General features: G+C 42.2%; 1 protein-coding gene across 1 annotated transcript in view; it reads right to left on the minus strand.

Moving 5' to 3' along the window:
• Nucleotides 1–22,311, minus strand: part of TEX14 (testis expressed 14, intercellular bridge forming factor) — a 1,549,829-nt gene that overhangs the window by 858,753 nt on the left and 668,765 nt on the right. Inside the window, exon 13 of the mRNA XM_085647123.1 lies at nucleotides 18,721–19,661. Within this exon, the coding sequence (XP_085503249.1) occupies nucleotides 18,721–19,661 (941 nt within the window). The remainder of the gene's footprint in view (nucleotides 1–18,720; nucleotides 19,662–22,311) is intronic.

Genomic DNA, 22,311 nt, shown 5'->3' on the forward strand with positions numbered 1-22,311 from the left:
ACCTGATAAGTTACTCTCATGCACCAGTTTTTCAGTGAAGTGACTTCAGGTCAAGATGGAGTCAGGGAGGTAGTGGGGGTTGGGAAGGAATCATGAGTGTCTCTATCATTTTCGCTTTCCCCAGCTTTGCTGCTCCCCCATGAGAGCAATAACAGTAGGAGCCAGCGGCAGCCCACAGCCACCACTAGAACTAGCTACAGGGAGCGATTTGTATGACATCTTTAAGTGCAACACTACTTTTACACGTCGCTTCTGGAGAAAGGATATGGTTTTCAGGGTCCTGAGATTGGGATGACATCCTACTGTATCCCCTCTGCTAAGACAGCTATCTCTTGATCAAGGCTGCGCGTCCTTTGGTGGAATCAAAACGGTCTTGTGGTGCAGAGGAATGTTGCATGGTCTGCCTGCAGCATTGAATTCAGACTTATCTGAAAACAATCGGATCTTGGTGGGTAAGTCCCTGTAGAAATCAATGGCACTCAGCAGCATCTTCCTTGTGATTGACTCCGTCATTGCAAGACCTGGCCGCCCTGCTGTAGTTTTGTCTAAAGGTGTTTATGCGCAATGCTACTTTTACGTGTGTGTGTATAATTCGTACCACGACAGAAAAATAAAATAGGTGCTGTGGTCCTAGAAAAGAAAACACAACATCGAAAACACATTGCCGGCGTGCATGCTATGCAGATCATATTTATGTAAATTAATTCTGGCTATAAATTTCAAAGAAGTATTTTTTGAGTTGTGGTTATATATCTATTGGTGTTAGGAGGTTGGATAACTGAAGCAGAGCTTTGAAGCAGGTGGTTTTGCTGTGTACCAAGACGAGCAGACTTGGCTGTGCTTATACACAGGCAAGCTGACACACTTCAGTGCGTGACAGCCTGGTTTTGGAGCTGAAAAACTATTCCCCAGTGATTTCTCGGTGTGTTTTGGGAACTGAAGGCTTGTGCACTCGGCGCTTCAGACACTTTAATTTTGACTTTTCACACTCCATATCTTGCGTGCCTCATCTTCTGAAGTGCACCTTGGAACAAGGGCTGAACCTTTGTGAGCATCGGCGTGTTTATTCAAGGACTGAGTGCAAATGGTGAAATGTCAATGTCACGACAACGTCAAGGGAGCTCACGCGCTGCCCAACAGAAGAATCTGCACTCTAACCTGTGACCCGACAGAACACCTTGAGTGAACGGCGATCCCTTGGGAACTCATAACATAACATACAATGTATTGTTGTCTATATGTTTTCCAAGTTGAAGTCATGTCAGGTCAGGTGGTGAGTCCTAGGGGTGGCCGAGCAATACTCCGCACGCTTGAGGAACTGTTTTCTGGTAAGTGAAAAGCCGCAAGCTCAGCCCAGGCCTAGTCACGTTCTGGGCTGTTTCTTTTTGCAGGCACTAAGCTTGCCCACACAAGTTAGGTACCATTTTTATTGGGAGACTTGGGCAATGCTGGGTTGAAGGAATTTTGTGGCTCCCTGCAGATTCCGAACTTTCCATTACAGAAATGTGAGGAAAATGTATTTTTTTAAGTCAAAATGTGAGGTTTGCAAGAGATTCTGGGTAAAAATATTTGATGAAAGCCACCCACCCTAGATTCCCCCAGGTGTCTTGTTCTTAAAAAATGTGCAAGTTTGCAAGGTTTCACTAGGTGCCAGGTGAGCCAGGGCCTGAAATCGCTGCTACCCACTTTGCAAAAAAAGGGTCAGTTTTGAGTGGGAAAATGTGATGCATGTTGCACTTTGGGCCCTTCCCTGACACGCGCACTAGGCCTACCTACACAAGTGAGGTACCATTTTAACAGGATACTTTAGGGAGTGCGGGGCAGGAGGAAGTTTGTAGCTCCCTGTAGATTCTAAAACTTTTTATCGCAGAAATATGAGGTATTTGTTTTTCGTAAAGGTTTGAAGTTTGCAAGGGATTCAGGTTAAAAACCTGGTGAGAGCTGCGCTAGTCACCCAACCTGGAGTCCCCTAGGTATCTAGTTTTTAAAAATGTGCAAGTTTGATAGGTTTCGCTAGGTGCCGGCTAAGCTGGGGCCCAAAATCCACAGCTGCCCACTTTGCAAAAAAAGGGTACGCTTGAGATGCAAACTGTGATGTATCCATATTGCGTTTTGGGCCCTTTCCTCCCGCAGGCACTAGGCCTACCCACACAAGTGGGGTACCATTTTACCTGGATACTTTGGGGAATGATGAATGGGAGGACGTTTGCAGCTCCCATTAGATTCCAGAACTTTCCATCACAGAAATGTGAGAAAAAAGTATTTTTATGCAAAAGTTCGAGGTTTGCACAGGATTAGGGGTAAAACCCTGGTGAGACTTACGCACGTCACCCAACATAAGGTCCCCTAGGTGTCTAGTTTTAAAAAAATGTGCAAGTTTGTCAAGTTTTCCTAGGTACCGACTGAGCTAGGGCCCAAAATCCCCAGCTACCCACTTTGTGAAAAAAAGGGTCAGTTTTGAGTGGAAATATGTGATGTATCCATGTTGTGTTTTAGGCCGTTTCTCCCCACAGGCACTAGGCCTACCCACACAAGCAAGGTACCATTTTTATAGGAAGAAATATGGGAACAAAGAATAGCAGAAAATTTGTTACTACCAATTGGATTTCGCTGCATTTGTGCCTTCCAACTGTCAGCCAATGTGTAACAGGGAAGACATTTTAAAAAAATACCCTCTAAATCCTATTCTAGTATGGGTACTCACATATTCAGAGATGTACAAATAACCACTGCCCCTAAACTCAATATCTTGTGCCATTTCAGAAAATACATACTTTTCCTTTTTATCCATTTTTCACTTTACTTATTTCACCATATGAACTGGTCTATACTTGGTACACTATGAAAAACTATAGTACAGTGCAGCATCGATTGCTGGCTCAGGGAATCTTGGGCTGCTGGAGAACCTAGAAACCCTATACATCCTACAACCAGAAGGGTTTAGAAGATGTTATGGTACATTGCTTTTGTAAATCGGCCATTGTGACAAACAGATACAGGTGAAAACGTTGTCACAAACTCTAATCAGGAACTTAATATTCCTTTCCAAGTACTACATCCATCAAACGGGGTGGCGGGTATGATTAGTGAGGAATATGCAAGTAGCCAGAGTATCCACCAGAAAGATTGTTACAGAAAAGAAGTTACTTTTTCCTCTGATTGATACTTCTACCTGTAAATTACTCACTTGTTGAACAGATTTCCAAGCAGTATCTCCAGGAAAAGGGATGATAAAACATTAGACAGGAAAATCTTGCAGCACAGATCTCGCAACGTGTCATTCCCCGAGCACCTCTGAATCTAAGCAGTAATATGTGGCAATGTATGTAAGGAGGACCACGTCATCACCTTGGAAATCTCCGCAATAAGAACACCTCTTGAAAGGGCAGAAGACGATGACCTGGCTCTGGTGGATTGAGGTCTGATACCCTCAGGAGGCTCCTTCTAGGCAACAGCATTGATACAAAGGATGATCCAGTGGGATAACGTCCACTTCTAAACCACTTTTCCCTAGCTACCGCCCCAGTACCCAACAAAACGTTGATCATCTACTCTAATCTGTTGAGTATGGTCAAGGTAAAAATTGACCACATAGCTAGGATCCAGACAAACAAACATATTGGAGAGATGATGGACTGTCCAAAGATTTGAAACAAGAACAGTTGGTTTAGGAGACAGGGGAGTGCTAACAACAAAGTGATGTGCTCTTTGAAAGTGCTAACAGCCCACCCTCTCTGAGGCAGTGAGTGTGTGAACTGTAGGATCTATGACAACCTATTTTGTAAAGGGTCCACATTGTTGTTTGTGCACCATAATACAAACCTGCTGTATCTACCAAAATACACAGATTTTGTGGAGATGTGACGAGCTAACAAGATAACGTCCACCAACTTCAGTGGTAGCTTAGAAGAACTTAGGTGTCCCTGCTGAACCTTCAGGCATAAAGGTGGAGACCTCGGAGATTCAGGTGCAGCTCTATCCCCCTGACTGGGAATGGAGTTCACCCGGGACAGCAGGTGGTTGCAAAGGTCATACGGAAGTTCTGCATACCACACCCTCCTTGGCAATCCAGAACAAATAGAATGATTGTGGCCTAATCTTGGTGAATCTTCCTCAGAAAATTGCAGAGCAGCTCAAAATTTTGGATCATTGACATATTATTGATGCATACAATATCTAAGCATAAGTATCAGAAAATAGAAATGGATAACAAGATATCGAATTCCTATACTTAGCTAGTAAAACAACAAAAATCGAGAACACAAATTCTGTTGTTAAATATCAATTTTTACTTAAATCGAAAACACAAATATTGGAAACAATAATATTGTCATCTTTAAATAAACATATACTATGTCAAATATATCTATTCACACAATATCTACTACAATAATATAACCACAATAATTATTACTAATAAATATAAAAACATCTTTTTTACATAAAACAATTATTAGAAATAAAATACCATGTTTTATACATATTTAAATGAAACAAACATATATTACCTCACCAAAATATTTACCATTCATCCCAAAAACCTATATACTTAAAATCATAACAATCCAATCCAAAAAGAGTGTTAGCAATAATTATAAACACTTAGACAACAACCTAAATATAAATGTATATATACAGAAATGTATACACATTTATATTCAAAACTGTCAAACAATTTATCATAAATTATAAATAAAACCTAAATTAATGTTTACCATAGAAGAAGATAAATGATAAAAAGACTACAAACTAAAGTTAAACTAACCAATAGAATCAGATTATAAACCACTTTAACCAATAAAATCAGACAAACAAGTAAATCAATAATATAAAAGGCACACTACTTTAAACAACTAAATATTTCAAAAATGACAAATGCTGCAAGACGAGGAAACTCTACCGGATTCCCTGACCAGGCCATTAAAGAAGAAATGTATACATCTCAACAACTACCTAACCTAGTAAGTAAACCTTATATTTAAACTAAAACATATATATAAAATTGTAAAATATGTATTAATGAAAATAAACTCTCCAACTTCTATTTCTTTACATAGACTTCGTAAAAGAAAACACTATGACTTGGAAAAGTGATAAAGTGCCTTGGCTGTCCTCTCCTACGGCACTGACACTATTTTTGCGAGTTCTGGAACAGCAGTTGCACCTTCTAGACCCTCTCACAGTTTTGCAGTGCATACCGCTTAACACCCGCTCATTTGTCAAACGTAAGTATCAGTTCGAATATATGTTACAGCTTTTAAACCCTGACATAGTATTTCTGACTGAGACGTGGACTAATCAGGCATCAGATCCTTACTGGAACATTGCGCTCCCAGCAGGCTACTCAGTGACAGGCCAAGATAGGTTAGGGAACAGAGGAAGAGGCATTGCAATGATACATCGCTTCGATCTAAAAGTTTGAGTAAAATCCATCACACAGCTGGAAGCTGAGGCCACGTTATTTACTTTCAAAATTACCAATATTTCCACCTTTCATGGGCTACTTCTATATCGCCACCTGGACCTAGAGCACCTTTCACCCAAGCCCTACAGATCTTTCTTGAATCTTGTTTAGAATCCTCTATGCTCACTATCCTGGGTAATTTCAATTTTCACTTGGAACTAAACAATAATTTTGATACCTCTAGGTTACTTGATAACCTGGCAGCCCATAGCCTAACACAAATTGTGTCTGAACCTACGCATTCAGCCGGTCATAAACTTGATGGTAGCTTCACTAACAACCCCGCCATTATTTTGGTCAATATCCTCCCATTTCCCTGGACTGAACATAAGGCTGTACAGTTTAAAATCAAACAAACACAGACCAATCTCTCTACTTTAAATAGAGCACCCTTTGTAAAAGTTCGATCCTGGCACAAAATACAAAGAAATTAACTACAACAGTCCCTTGATATTTGCCCTCCCTCTCTGGTCACTGATAATAATGAAGCGGATCTCCAGTTTGAGAATTGGATTAGACTAGCGGTTAATCAGGTAGCTTCAGAAAAATCAATTCGGACAAGAAGATCTCAGGCGACATCGCCATGGGATGGACCTGGCCTTAAAAGTATCACAGTCAAATGTAGGGGAGTAGAACGAATATGGAGATCTGACTATAGTAAGGAGCACAAACTGGTATATAACCTAGCCTTGGAACAATACAAGGAGGCCATTATACAAGCCAAAACTGACTATTTTACAACCAAAATTGAAAAGGCTAAAAACTCCTCTAAGGAACTCATTAAATCAGTCCAAGTTCTATCTAAGCTGCAGCAGGCTAATCAGTTTAGGCCCGATCAAGCCTTCTGTAATAAGTTGGCGAGCTTCTTTCAAGAGAAGGTGCAATTAATTTATGATGACCTTCTCGACACAGCTCGCGCTTTGCCCATGCCTAATAGGCTGCCCGTTGATGAGAATACTACTCACAGCCAATTAACAAGTTTTTCTGACCCTTAAACAAGAGAAAGTGACGACCCTTCATTCTACAACCAGGTCAGGCTCACCCAACGATCCGTGTCCCCCTGCCATTCTACACCTAGTCTCAGATACAATTAGCTCCCATCTTGCTCCCCTCCTAAGCAAAGTAGTGGAGTCTGGTATTTTTCCCTGTGCCTGGAAAAAAGCTTGTATTAGGCCGAACCTCAAAAAGCCTGCCCTGGCCCTGACTGACGTCAAAAATTATCGACCAATCTCATGCTTGCCAATAGCAGCCAAAATTCTTGAAAAGTCGGTGAACACGGAATTAACTCAGTATCTTGATTCCAATAACCTGCTAGACCCCAGTCAACATGGCTTTCGATCATGCTATTCTACGGAGTTGGCTCTGATAATGGCTACAGAGGATATTCGCAGGCAGGTGGACCTATCGGCAGCATTTGACACCGTGAATCACACTGTGTTAGTGCGGCGGCTGAACACTCTAGTGATTGGGGGATCGGCCCTGGCCCTCCTTGCCTCCTTTCTGGCTTGTAGGGAGCAGAGCATAATATGGGACAATCTGCAATCTGATACCTTCCACCTTCCATGCGGGGTCCCGCAGGGATCGGCCTTATCACCCACGCTATTTAACATCTATGTCACTCCTCTGGCCAGAATCATCAGACAGCATGGATTCACTGTGGTCTCTAATGCGGATGATTCTCAGCTTATTATATCCGTATCTAGACATCAGGAAGCTACTGCCATCAGGTTCCATACCTGTCTGACTGAAATTATGAGCTGGATGAGTCAGAGTTTTCTTTAAATCAACATGAGAAAACAGAGGTCATGGAGTTTGGTAAGGGCCACACCCTGTGGAACCAAACCTGGTGGCTAATAGAGGCTGGTGAGTGTCCCGGTCAATAAGCAAAGTCCGGAGGTTAGGTGTGATCATTGACAACCAACTAAACTTTACAGGCCAGATAAATCGCCTAACATCCTCCTGTTTCTTCTTATTGAAGATCTTACGTAAAATTATTCCTTTTATTCCTCAGCAACTCAGGAAAACTGTCATAGTACCTCTTATCCCTATAAAATAGACTACTGCAATGTATTTTTTCCTGGGTATTGACAAGGCCCAAGAGTCTAAATTGCAGTCCTTACACAATGCAGCTGCGCGCTTGCTTTTAAACATTCCTAGAAGCCATTCCACCTCTGCAGGTATAAGATCGCTACACTGGGTCCCTTTTCACCAGTGAGTGGTGTTTAAGGCTCTCTGTCTAGTCCACAAGGCACTTTATAGAGGCGGAGCGGCTGACATTCAAAAATTGTTCTTATGGTTTTCACCCACGAGAAACCTTAGATCTGCAAACGCAGGTCTTGTTCAAATCTACAAAATCCGCAGAGCAAGATTGGGAGGCAGGAGTCTCTCCCACTGTGCTGCGACCTTGTGGAACAAAATGCCAATTGCAATGAGGCTGCAGTCAAACAGGCAGCACTTTAGGAAAGCGCTTAAATCCTGGCTGTTCCCTCCTAAATAATAGCAGGACTAATAAAGCAGCACCTTCTCACACTTTCAGCGCTAAGACGCCACGGCAATCGAGCGCTTTACAAACCTATTTTTCATTTTCATAAAAATAACTCGATATCATAAATTATAAATAAAACCTAAATTAGTGTTTACCATAGAAGAAAATAACTGATAAAAGACTTCAAACTAAAATCAAACCAACCAATAAAATCAAATTGTAAACAACTATAACCAAAAAATCAGACAATTAAATCAATAATATAAAAGGCACACGTATTTAAACAACTGAATATTTTAAAAACTACAAACGCTGCAAGACGAGGAAACTCTGCCTGACTCTGACCAGACAATTAAAGAAGAAATGTATACATCTCAACAACTACCTAACCCAGTAAGTAAAACTTATATTTAAACTAAAACATTCTTGTCAATAAATATAACGTTTTAAAATATGTATTAATTAATAAAACACTCTCCAACTTCTATCTCTTTACATAGACTTTGTAAAAGAAAACTCAGCAACTTGGAAAAGTGATAAAGTGCCAGAAAAAACATAACTATCAGAAACCAGCAAAAAGATTTAAGAAAGTAAGTATAGATACGTTATTTTAAAACTATAATCTCACCCAAACAGCAAATAAGAATAAACTTACTAACTTCAATCAGCTACCAACAAATGAACATTTAATAGGAAACACATTTTTTCCCCATCCAACAGAAAAGGAAATACCTGCTCCACATAAGCACACCCTCAACGGAAAAGCTGCAACCCAGCTTGAAGCATCTAACTAGAACACACATGTAAGTATACAAAACAGAATTTGTTGCATAATTTTACATGTAAATAACAAAAGTACAAACTTTAATATAGTGTATATATTTATATTATTACAGTGCTTTCAGATACAATGGCATAGGCAGCAAAAATCAAATGGGCTATATCTACAGCCAAGAAAGTGCATCAAGGCAGAATATAAATTGTAAACGTACCAAATATTATTCTAATGCAGGGCAACTACAAAAGATGATGTTGCAATTCATGTAAGAGAGCACAACCACCCCCAAATGTGACAGAAATAGAAGCAAGGGAGGTACTGCAGGATATAAGAGAGGCAGGCAGCAGCTCCCAAGAACCAACTACCACCTATACTCACTTTAAAACATTTAATTGCATGAACCAAAAAAGCCCTGAGCGATACTCCTCATGCCCGTAGAATGTACCATGACACAGAAATATCTGAACATTTTACAATAACACAGAATGAAGAACCTTTCCTTTTACATTATAACCTAAACAATGAGAAACAAATTCTATATTCTCTACAGCAAATATCTTACTAAACTTAAGAATTAAGCTAATGTAAAACCTAGATGATGAATGGTACCTTTAAAACCTGTACCAAACCATTCACTTAGATATACACTACACATGGCAAATATCAAAATACAAATATCCCTTTTAGATGTGCCTTTTTACCAAACAAAAAGCAGTACTTACTACAAACTCCTAAACCACATTAAACATGAAATAACTAGTACTCCCCCCAACAAATCATAGATTTTAAGCAAGCCATTATCAAACCATTTAAAAAAAATTCACCACACAGCTATTTAAGGATGTTACTATCATTTCAATCAAAGCAGATTGGATCAAAGAAGATTGGAAACACCTCCAACAATATGCACTTAAGGGGCTGATTACGACATTAGCGGTCTAGCCCCGCATAGCCTGCGGCTTCTCCACTGCCATATTTTAAAAAAACTGCTGTACAGGCGATATTGTTTCTGTGGTCCCAAGGCGGCGGCATGCTTCGGCTGATGAGAACAGCCATATCGGGTGCACTGTGTGATATGCACCATGTCGTGAATGTCACACAGTGCACGTACGATAGTGCACTTCTAGGGGAAAACAACATGTGCCCCCTGCGTGCTCCCCATGTGCAGATTTGCCAGTGAGCCCTGTTTGGGCCCCCTACCCTGCCTTTCCACCACCCATTTCACGGCAGGGTCCCAGCCATGAAATGGTTGGTGGAAAGGCAGGTTGTAATCTGCACAGCAGTGCCCCTCTCAACACCGAGGCCGCTGTAAGATCCGGGATCCCGGTGGCGGGCTACCTGCGGGCTTGTGGCAGTCTGACCACAAGGGTCGGAATCGGGCGGTCTCACCGCAACCGCGGGTTTAGCAGTACCAGGACTCCCAAAATGGAATTAGGCCCTAAGCGTAGAATATTCTACAAATGTCAATTTGCCTTTGAAATAAAATAAAATTATAACACTAGATTATGGCCCGGGCACAGAGGTAGCTGACCTCTACAATTTACTAATAGAGCCCTTTCTCCCGACCAAACAAAGACAAACTAAGCCCCCTCATGGTCTATCATGAAGACACTAGGATTGGCACACTGCATCGATCAGGACACAGATGCCAAGCTAACATTACAAATACCATGGTGGAATGTTTATGCCAGCACCTTGCAACAGGGAGTAAAAACAAACAAGCCAGTGGAAGGATGGCACAACGCCTTCCAATACATGCTAGGCAGAACCAAAACTACACTCTAAAAATGTATAGAAACATTACAAAAAGAGCAAAGCTACCAACAACTGTGAATGGAGAGATCTGTTAGTCAAATTGCCCCTAAAGCAAACAAACCACAAGAATGTATGACATGCTACAATCTAAAGTCAAAATCTTCATTAATAACAAAGGAGTAGATTGTTTAGAAATAATAGCCAAAAACATTACTAAATAAATGATAACCTACCCAATTGCAAACATTACATAATCTAACAACGTTACAAATCATGTTATTTAAATAATAAATATATATTTTTAATACATGTATTTAATAGTCTAAAACTTAAATAAAAGTCTAATGTTAATGAAGACTTAGATAAAATATATAAAACTTATTTACTAAAGAAATGTCACCATTAGCAACTAAAAAACAAACTCAATCCATCACATAAAATAATTACAACATAAAAACCACACAATTCCTAATGGCAATCACATAATATTTACATAAACAATAAATGATTGCATTTCGCACCCAAAATAAACCAAATAAAAAAGACTTACTGTTGGGTAGCTGCAGTCTTCCTCCATATACACATAGTCAAAATATTAATCAACCAAAAATGGGAAAAATGTTATCCAAAAGCCCCCCAAAAAATGCATAAATTAAACAAATCCAATAAAGATCCCATCTAGCAATCCAAAGTATCTAGAAGCCATAAAAAACTAAAAAGCTGTTTTAAAAAAAAATGCTCCTGGATAACTGAAAAAAGGAATTAAAGTAAAAATCGCTGGTTTATTATAAACCAAAAATGATTTCCTTTTCGAAAAATAAAAACTGAAACTCCTAATGCCCAACAAAAACCTGTAAAGTACATAAAAAAGCAAACCCACACAAAAATAACAGTAAAATCCCAAAAATACATATATATCGCATTTAATCATGAAAATATAAGTAACATAACACAGTTTAACTTAATATAACGATATATTACTAAAACAGTGTACGAAAACCCAAAACTACAAAATAATGAAAACCACTAATATTAAGACCTCTAAATATACACCAAATACACAAAAAATACTATACCACCTCACCTATAAACCCACTACCCTCAAAACCCTTAAAACATCCTTAAAAACAAGTTACTTACCTTTGGCAATATTCTTTACCTTAGAATTCCCGAAGCGTCAGACCGTGTCTGGAAGATTTTTCGTCAGCAGTACCTCTGCGCACCGAAGGTGGCGTCGTTCAGCTTTGTGTGCATTGTTGCCATTGTGTGTGTCACAAGTGACGTGCGCGGCACCTATATAAGCGCCACCCAAGCATGCTGATGTCAGTTTCTTTTCATGACTTTCAACGCCAGAAGCGCTGAGCCATTAAGAACACTGACCATTGATGTGGAAAACTAGGGCCCTGAAAAGGAGAAACCATGTGCCCAGAAATCTGTTTGCAAAGCAGAGAGGATGGGTGAGTCTGTAAGGGATCTGTGGATACATGTAGTCTCTACCAGAGAAGGCATTACTGAAGCTAAGTAACTTGTTCATCTTTTAGAAACTGCTAGCTGCAGTTTCCTTACCTTAGACTAGAAATCCAAGCAATACTATCCCCGGCGGTGGGTCTGTGGACCAATTTCAAACAAAGAAGTCTAGCAGGACTGAACAGGCAAAATGCCCATCCCTGCAGACCTCATTGTTTAAGCATTAATGTTTGGTGAACGTGTACAGGGAAGCCCATGTTACTGCCTGGCAGATATCCAGGAACTGAACTACGCTGGCTGCCGCAGTGGTCGCAGCTTTAGCTCTGGTGAAAAGAGCTTGCAAGCCTTCAGTAGGTTACTCCTTGATCAATGTGTGGCAGATTTTAATGCAGAGCATGACCCATTTGGAGGTGGTCCGCCCCTGCACAGCCCGACATTTCTTCGCACCAACATACCCAACGAAGAGTTGGTCGTCCACTCGGAACTCTCGTGTGCGGTCAAGGTAGAATGACAAAGCTCTAGTTAGACCTAGACGATGGAGTATCTCTTCTTTAGATGGATGTGGAGGAGCAAAGAAAGTAGGCAGTGTGATGGATTGGATAATGTGAAATGAAGTGACCACTTTTGGAAGTAAGGAGGCTCTTGTGCGAAGCACCAGCTTGTCAGGATAGTTTGAGAGGTAAGGTAGTTTGGATGGCAAAGCAAAAAGCAGCTCACTCACTCTGGGCAGATGTAATAGCCACAAGGAAGGCTGTTTTAATCATAAGAAGCCTGAGGGGACAATTATGGAGATCCTAGAAAGGAGCACACATCAATAAGGTTAAGACCAGATTACGGTTCCACTGAGGCATGATAAATGGAGGAGGGAAAAGATGGACAAGGGCTTTTGGAAACGTATGCACTATAGGGGATTTGAAAAGGGAGGGTAGGTCAGACAACCACAAACAGGCAGAAAGATGGACATTAGAGTGCCCAGATCAGTGCCCTGCTGGGGAAGGGAAATATTGAAAAGTTGAACTTCAGAAAGGAGGACAGAAAGGGGATCAATTACTTTTTCTGTACACCATGCCACAAATGTCTTCAAACGGCAGGCTTATACCGTCTTCGTGAAAGGATGCTGGGCTGCTAAGATGAAGGTGCAGACTTTGAGAGGAAGGTCCATGCAAGAAGGCTTCGACTGGACAGGTTTAGTGGAGAACACTGACTTTAAGCTGCAACAAAAGACCCTCTCGAATGGGCAGCCTGATTGGAGGATCAATTTTAATGATCAGTAGCTCAGGATACCAAACTCTCCGTGCCCAATCCGGAGCCACCAGGATGACTTGGGCCGGTTGTTCTTGATCATCTTGAGAACTCTGACCAGAAGAGGTATGGGCAGAAAGGCGTACAGGAGGTCTGCGCTCCACTCGAGACGAAAAGCATCTCCGAGTGCGAACACCCTTGGAAACTCCAGCACGCGAAACTGCTGACATTGGGTGTTCTCGGCGTAGGTGAACAGATCTAACTAAGGGTCTACCCACTGTTGAAAGAAACCTTGCGCCACTTCCGAATGGAGACTCCATACGTGATCCGCTAGACATCGATGGCTGAGTTTGTCCGCCCTGGCATTCAAAGAGATTGCAAGGTGTTGAACCACCAGAGATATGCCTTGACGTTTCAGCCATGTACAGAGATGCAGGGCCTCTTGACAAATGGTCCGCGATCCCACCCGCTCTGTTTGTTCCAGTACCACATGGCGCTGGTGTTGTCTGTGAACCCCTGCTCTAGCCTTTACTTACTGGAGGGTAGAAAGGCATTCAAAGCTAGTCAGATCACATGGAGCTCAGCCAGGTTATGTGGAGTTCTTGGAACATGGAACCATGTACCTGCGTTGTAAGTTTTGGATGCCATGTTCCAGATCTCTCATATGACAGTTACTGCCTTTGCTTGCATCGTTTGGATGTTCTGTGCCGCGCTCACAATAAACTTCATATTTACCCACCTTATTGGAGTCTTGCGTCTTCACAAGGGGTGACGACTGATAGAAGACTTTTCATGTTACATATTTCTGCGGCACAGGTACAGCGACATCTTCCGGACCCTATCTTCGTTTTCTGCATGTCTTTTACCCACCGGAACAGCAACAATCAATTCTGGTGAGCTTCTCACATACTTTGATGAAAACCGGAATATATATTCACTCCGCCAATGTGTTTCTGGTGGATTTTACTCATTTTGGCAGCTTTTTCAACGTCAACGGCCATTTCCTTTTCAGCCCGCTGTGGCGTCTTCATTGCCCTTTAACAACGGTTGCCTGGACGCCTTTGTCACAACGTTCCTGGCTGCGCGTCATGCTTCAATATCTGTTGCCGGGATACTGCTCCTTAGACACACACCTCGTCCTGTGCGTCATCTTCGGAATTTATCCTTCACGTTGGCCACATCGTGCGTCATCACGCCGGCGGCCACTTTGATCTTGCCAGAACGCCCGATGCCAGAAGAAACTATCGGATATCAATGTTGTGAGCATCTATTTTTGCATCTATTTTTGGAGCGCATCTTCACGGCCCTTAGTTAACGGCAGTCAACAACAGCGTCTACTCCTGTAAGCAGTCTGCATCAGCATCTACTACAGTAGCCTTTTCTATCGCTTCAACACTGTTGTTTATATTTTGTACAAGCTCAGAGATGATTATTTCTCTTACTGATGTACAGGTAGGATGCCTGTTCATACTACGGTGATAGGCACACCATACTCTACTATAAATTTTGGATACCTTGTTTCAGCCTCTTTATTTACGGTGACAGGCACACCTTGACTTTTATACACTCTTTATGCAAAGGATCAACATTTTAATCTTTGTGTTAAAGCTTTTTGAGTGTCTTATACTACTATGAATTGTATTCTGATAACTATTAACTTATATTGGTTACTTTTTGCATTTATTGTGTCTATATTATTACTTTGCAGTTATATTAGAGGTATTGTGTCTAATATATTATTACCATGCACTTTGATCCATCAAGTACGTTTCTGCAAAACAAAGGAGAACCACCCATTCCATGGACAAGGTGGAAAGAGGAGTTTATCACTTATTTAAAAGCAATTAATGGTGAACGCATGTCAGCTGAGACAAAGAAGAAAATTTTTCTTCATAGTTTAGGTTCTGAGGGACAAGTAGTTTACAGGACTCTCCCTCCTGTCAGGTCTGGAGGCGATTATAATGCCTACGATTAAGCAATTTTACGCATTGAGAACAGATTTAAACCTACTACTAGTGTTGCATTAAATAGGTTTAAGTTTTACACTAGAGCCCAAGAAGAGGGAGAATGTTTTGATGATTTCCTTACTGCCCTCTGTGCATTATCTTTGCATTGTAACTTTGGTTGGATCACTGATGAGATGATCAGGGACCAAATCATTGTTCATGTGAGAAGTAAAAAAGTCCAGGAGCAGCTTTGGATGATGGGCGACCCTAATTTGGAGGTTGCCATCAGCACTGCCAAAGCTTTGGAACAGTCGGAAAAGTGGATGAAGTCCCTCAGCAAAAAAGTTAAGCCTTCTATTTCAAGTGAAGTGAACAGTGTTACGCCTAGCACTTCTAAAGGCCCATACAATCCCAACTTCAGGAATAACTCTAATTCCAAAAGTTTTTACTGCTACAGGTGTGGTAATCCTGGTCACATGGCCTCTTTTCCACGTTGTCCTGCCCTTGGGAAAGAGTGTAGTAACTGAGGACGTATGGGACATTTCTCCAAAATGTGCAAGGATACTTATACTAAGAAAAGTACCTCTTCTGTTTCTTCTTCCAACTGCTCCAAAGTGAAATTTCTTATATTTCTCATGATCTATCCTTGGGTGATGATGTCCATTCTGATTTAGAGACTGGAATTGTAGTTTCCATTCGATACTCATTTGATGATTCTAAAGCTGACAAGAATGGTCCACCTAAATGTATTGTGTGTATTCTTGGAAGGAATCTTGAGCTTATGGCGGACTCTGGGTCACCTTGGACTATTATCATGAGGCAATACGGTTTGGAATCTTTTGGGAACTTACTTGATTTGAGATCCTTATGCAAACCTGATATTGTGGCACAGAATTTCGATGGCTCCAATGTTGACTTTATAGGTTTCAAAGGAGTATTCATTGAATTCAAAGAAAGCAGAGGTTTTATTAAGCTTTATGTGGCTCTCAAAGGTGTAAATGTGTTAGGGTGGCGTGACCAGGCCAAACTTGCCATTGTGTTAAATCCCAGGGAGAAAGAACCTGTGTCTGTTCTTGCTATAATGGCTTCCTGTTCTGTTGATGTTACTAATTTGTTTCCCGATGTGTTTTCTGAAGAACTCGGTAAACTTAAAGGTTTCAGCCCTGGATAAAAGTTAGGGAAGGATCGGTACCCGTCAAGCAAAAGCTTAGGGTGGTCCCCATCAGCGTTAGGGTCGAGTTAAAATCTATGTTGGATGACATGGTTAGAGATTGAGTCATCCGAATGGGTTTCTCCAATTGTTTTGACCCAGAAGCCTGACAAAAGGCTTAGGTTGTGTGTTGATATGAGAGCGTTGAATGACAATTTGGTTGCTGATTGCCACCCTCTTCCTAATATCAACAAGATGGTGTGTATGTTGGATGGTGTCTGTATTTTTTCCACTCTTGACCTTCGCTGTGCGTACCACCAAATTGAGTTCACTGAGGGCTCCAAACACTTCACTTCTTTTATCATTCATCAAGGATTGATTCAGTTCAAGAGGATACCTTTCAGCCTAGCATCGGCGGCATCCGTTTTTCAAAGGGCCAGGAACCACATATTTAAGGATGTCGGTAACTTTGTGAAATGTTTCCAGGATGACATCCTCATTTTTTCTAAGAGTGGAGATGGTCATTTCCAACATGTAAAGCAAGTTTGCCTAAGATTGAGAAAGAGTGGTTTGACACTTAAAACTGGAAAATGCTAATTTTTCCGCAAGTCGGAGGAGTATCTTGGTCAGACTCTCTTGGATGAGGGTGTGGTGCCCAAAAAGTCTTTGGTTGATGCTATTATCAATGCACCCTCACCTGACAACAGAGAGAAACTAATCTCTTTTACTGGTCTGTGTGAATTCTATAGTAAATTCATACAGAATGTTGCCACTAAGATGGAGCCCCTCAGAGAATAGACCAGAAAGTCCACCGAGTTTGTCTGGTCAGATAGACAGGAAACAGCTTTTAAATAAATCAAAAGTGAGATTGTGAATGCTCCCACTCTCTGCTTTTTGCTTGAATAAAAAATGCATCATTACTGTTGATGCTAGCCTTTACGGTCTAGGAGGAGTACTTAGTCAGTGTTCTGGGAAGGAAGAGTGGTGTGCAGCGTTCGGATCTAGAACTCTCACGGCTACTGAAAGAAGGTATGCAGTGATTGAGAGGGAGTTATCAGCATGCATTTGGGCCACAGAACATTTCTGCAACTATGTGTGGGGAAACAGCTATCTTCTTAGGACGGATCATAAGCCCCTCTTCGGCATCTTATCCCGGGGAAGGGGGGGGGGGCAAAGCGGGGGGGCCCTACTGCTCGTATTGCTCGGCTCACATACAGACTACAAGAGTATGATTTTGAGGTTGTGTATGACCCTGGCAAATGCAATGTTACTGCCGACTTCCTCTCCAGACTGCCTTGCTCTGAAGATTGTGCACTTTATGATGAACAAGATGAAGACATAGTTGCCACTGTTAAAGATTTTGTCTCAGAAGAGTTTTTCAGTCTGTCTGAGTCTGAATGGATGACTGAAATGAATAACGACGTTGTGTGTCGACTTGTTCTTGACTGTTTGAAAAAGGGTTGGCCTAAGGAAAAATCCGCCACTGCCAATGGTGCCCCTTTTTGTCAAGTTTCTGACGAGACTGAGGACGATGGTGGTCTACTTTTCAAAGTGGGAAAGATCATTCCTCCAGTCTCCATGCAGAGTAAGATTTTGTTACTTGCCCACCAGGGACATCTTGGTATGGCTTCTATGAAACGCCTTATTAGGGCTAATTTTTGGTGGCCTGGACTTGATAAAATGGTTGATAGAACTGTTAGGGAATGTCCAGAGTGCATCAATAGTGACAAGATGCTTAAGGTGTCCTCTGCTCCTCTCAAACCTGTCTTTTGGATTCCATGTTCCAGAGCTCTCATATGACGATTAATGCCTTTGCTTGCATCGTTTGGATCTACTACGCCGCGCTCACCATAAACTTCAGATTTACCCACCTTACTGGAGTCTTGCGTCTTCACAACAGGGGTGCGCCACATTGTAGTAAATCTCTGCGTTTTTAAAATGTCAGAGCGCGGCACTGCCAAATTTGTCGCAGCACTGCACTCCAGCTTTGTGTTGTACATGTGCCCCACAGAACGAGGAAAACACCTTGTGATTGTTTTTGTGCGTGAAAATGCCCCTTTCGGCACAAAAACAATCATGCCAAAAACACAGACAGCCTTCCATCATGGTGCAAGGGTGTCTGCGTTGGCACACAGCCTGACAGCTGCAATTTTTTGCGCCGGGTGAAAGGACAGGAATGCACTGCATCTTGTCAATACAGTGCATTTCTGTCCTCTCGAATTGGCGTACCACAGTGACGTAAAATGACTTGCGGCGGCAGGGCCCTATTCCAAATCTTTATAAATATGCCCATTACTTTTCCTGTTATATGCAGATTCAAACGATTCTGCGCCTAATTTCTGGGATGGCCTGTCTGCTCTGTGCAGAGGCAGGAGTGCTTTTTTGGGAGGGGAGAGAAGACATTTCGATAAAGATGTAACACTGCACACATACCTGCTTGTTGTTCTCAGCTTGATCCCCCGATGGTTCCTCTTCTGTTACATTACGGGGGGTCCAGACCTGCTGCCTCTTCCTCCTGCTGCTCTTTCTGCCTGAGCTCATGATGTAGTCGCTTCGAACTTTCCGCGTGTCTCTCGCTGCAGCGCTCGCGGGAGCACGTGCTCGCGTCTTTGGAGGCATATAGCGGCCCGGGGGACCAACCGCAGGAGAGGACACTTTACCTCCTTCTGAGTAGGACTTACTCTTGAAGAGATTCGTTGTGCTGTCCACTTCATCGTGTGGGCTTTCTCCGGGAAAGCTACGAATTGACCATTTAGTAGGAATAAAATCACGCCTTTCTTTATTTGCTATCGAGCTCTTTAACTTCTTTTCGGCGCTGCAGAGGGCAGCTTCGGCTTGATTTAGTAAAGTCTTGGAAATCTTATTATTGAGGACACACGAACTAATATGTTGTTGCAGAGTGGAGACAACACTCAACTTTCCCACTGTCCCACTTCTTGATGGCTCTAGGTTGCCCGGCTCCTCTGTCTCACTTGGGCTGCCCTCGTCGCCAGGGCTGTGCACTGCCTCTGTGACCGTCTTCGTGGAGCTGCTCTCTGCGAAATCATTAGCTTCAGAGTTCAGATGCAGAGCGTCCCTCTCCGTGCTGTTCTCTTGAGATTTGGTTAACTCCTCTTCTAACACGCGATCCAACTCTTCGAGCGCATCATGTTGTGAAACAGAGGGGATGGAATAGTCAATTTCAGAGACGCATACGGAAGAAACACTGTTGTCGCTTTCATTATTCTGTTCTTTTCTTCCGTGAGAACTTGACAAGAAACCTTTTTGTTCCTGGCTCTGTGTCGCCATCTTCTGGCAATTGCCAGTATCGTGATTTCCTACTATCTCTGTCTTGCTTTCAAAACTTTCATAGCCAGACACAAAGTATTCAAAACCTGCAAGAAAAACACAAAAGAGTCATATGTTCCTTTTTCAATCATCCAATGTAACTAGGTGTAATTTAAATGCATGTCGAGGTCGTTAAAAATGACACTGCCTCTTCATTAAATTAAAACAACTGAAAGCTGTGTAAGGTATACAGACAATTTCAAAGGGCCACAACCAATTCTGGTACTATAGAGATTCAAAACATTAGGCAGAGAAGTCAACACAAGTAATGAACGATGTCTCTGTATGTATGTGTGGTATTTTTAAAGCCCGACAAAGACAAGTGTCTTTAATAGCAGTTGATTTGCATATGGTTTGGTCCATACTGAGGTGGCATAGTGTGCAAAACAGCAGTGGACTGGTACGTGGACTAAATTATCAGTGGCTGAGATTTTTTCAAGCTTTCCACCCATCGCTTTTTTGTATGCTTCAATCTAACGCCCTAGGTGGGATGGGTATGCCCAGAAGCAGGTCCTATGCACAAGGTGACACTTGGAACAAAGCTGTACCCGACTGAACAGCCCCAATAATGGCAAAGCCGGTACTGGGTTGCTTCTGTTCTGGTTTAAGGGGGACTTTTCTGGCAGTTCGGGCTGAAATGTTCCACTGGAGCAGCGTCAAGCCTGATTTGTAAATGACAGGATCCAAACTGAGGTGGCATGGGGGCAGTGCCAGCCGCTATTTAGAGGGGAGGGGAGGTTGTAAATGAAAATAAATAATAATAAAAACACCTTCAGGCTGGGCTGCCGCCCCTTATTCTCCTCGAGGCCGCCTCTCGCTCCTCGGAAGTAGGAACCAGGAAGCACCCAGGCTCTTGACTCCCCTTGCCAATCACAACGCTGCAATGCAGCATTGTGATTGGTCTGAGCACCGTGGTTCGGTGCTCAGGCACGGAATGGGGGCCTAGGCAGGTTCTGCACCCAAGCTGTAATGCAGCCTGGGTGCAGAACATGCAAAGTGCACATGACTGTTTGGCAGGCACAAGAGGGTTGGACAAAACAGTTATGCACACTTTAGAGTGGTGCAACCATTTCTCCTCCTGGCCTCTGCTTAGGCACTCCAGCCCTGTCCTGCACCAGAAAACTGTAAACTAAAATGATAATAACGCTAGTTATCATTTAGTTTTCTTTTAACTACTGCTCACAGAGCAGTGGGGCAACGCGGAGAAGCCGCCATTGATGGTGTGCAAAAATGAAGATGGCTTGGGATGCAGGCTGGCATAATTACCAGTGGCTGAGATTTATTCAAGCATTCTATCCATCACTTTTTTGTACTTCAATGTCACATTTAAATTAAGCATCTTAAAAAATTGATATAGCACAGACAGAACACATAACTTTGACAATCACAATTCATTAACAGATGAACAGTCATCTGTCTTAGCGGATGAAGAAACAGATAGGTGCATTCCCAACTCTTAAGTCTACAAAGTTTGTATGTGACTTCAGAATCAGTGCATCTGTGGGCTTACTGGGTGGGGACACTTGGGGGCCTGTTTACGAGCCGGTTTGCATCGCGGTTGCACTACGCAATATGGTACATGCATGATGCAAATGTGATTTATGAAGCCACGCAAAGCCACTTAGCATGTCCTTGAGTAGCTCCATAAGTTTGGAGTAAAGCAACGCAGCCCAAATCGCTGCATTGACTTGCTCTGTGCAAGGAAAGCATTCCATGGGCATTGTGTGGGTGTTCCCATGCAACTCACATGGTTTTTTACCTATTCCTAGCTCTACCAGAACAGGTAAACCTGGGAATGCGCCCAAAAGATACGCCTTCCCAGGAGAGGCGTAAGGAGGAAAAATATCTTTATTTCACTTTGTTACTTCCTCTTTCTATATGTGCTGCATTCTGCAATACACACAGAACGAGAAATATGCCTCTGAGAATTATTTTGTGCGGAAAGGTGTCTCTTCCTGCACAAAAACAATCCTGCATGCAACACAGGAACCATGGCATCATGATGCAAACGTGTCTACATTGGCACTAGGCTGCCAAAAGGGCACCAGTGCAGGAGAAAAGGTAGGAATGCGCCGTATTCCCTTAAATAAGGCACATTCCTGCCCTTTCCCGATCACGCAATGCAGCACAGCAAGTGTGACTTGCTGCGCTGCTTGGCACTTTCGTAAATCTACCACTTGGTATTTTACAATAAAAAAGGGTGGAAGTCAAGAAAGTGCAGAGTTCGGATGAAGAGATATCTACATAAGAATGCATATTCTGGTCTTAGCAATGCGTATGAATGGTGACATTCGTCATACAATGTGTTTGATTCTGGTGAGACAGAGCTGAGCTGTGCAGCTGTTGTTTCCATAGGTAGAATGCATTTGTGTGTTATGTATAAATCGATACAGATTAATGCTCAGATTACTTACCGGTAAGCTTCAATAATCATCAAACTGGAAATTTTATTCTTTATCCCAACTCAGAAACGTGGACGGGAATAATGACTGTGAAGGCAACGACAATGACTTGAAGTAATGAAGTTTACCGGCAAGTGGTCAGAGCACTACCTCTTCGCCAGTCCTCCTTACAGTCAGCACCTCATAAGTGTATACCAAAGCTGGATAAAATTGCCCCTGGTAGAAATAACGAACAGGACAAATTCTTAAACTGCTACTTATCTGACAGACAGAAAATCAATCAGGTAACAGTTGA

This window comes from Triturus cristatus, chromosome 3_2, assembly GCF_964204655.1.
Source record: "Triturus cristatus chromosome 3_2, aTriCri1.1, whole genome shotgun sequence".
NCBI classification, from domain to species: domain Eukaryota; kingdom Metazoa; phylum Chordata; class Amphibia; order Caudata; family Salamandridae; genus Triturus; species Triturus cristatus.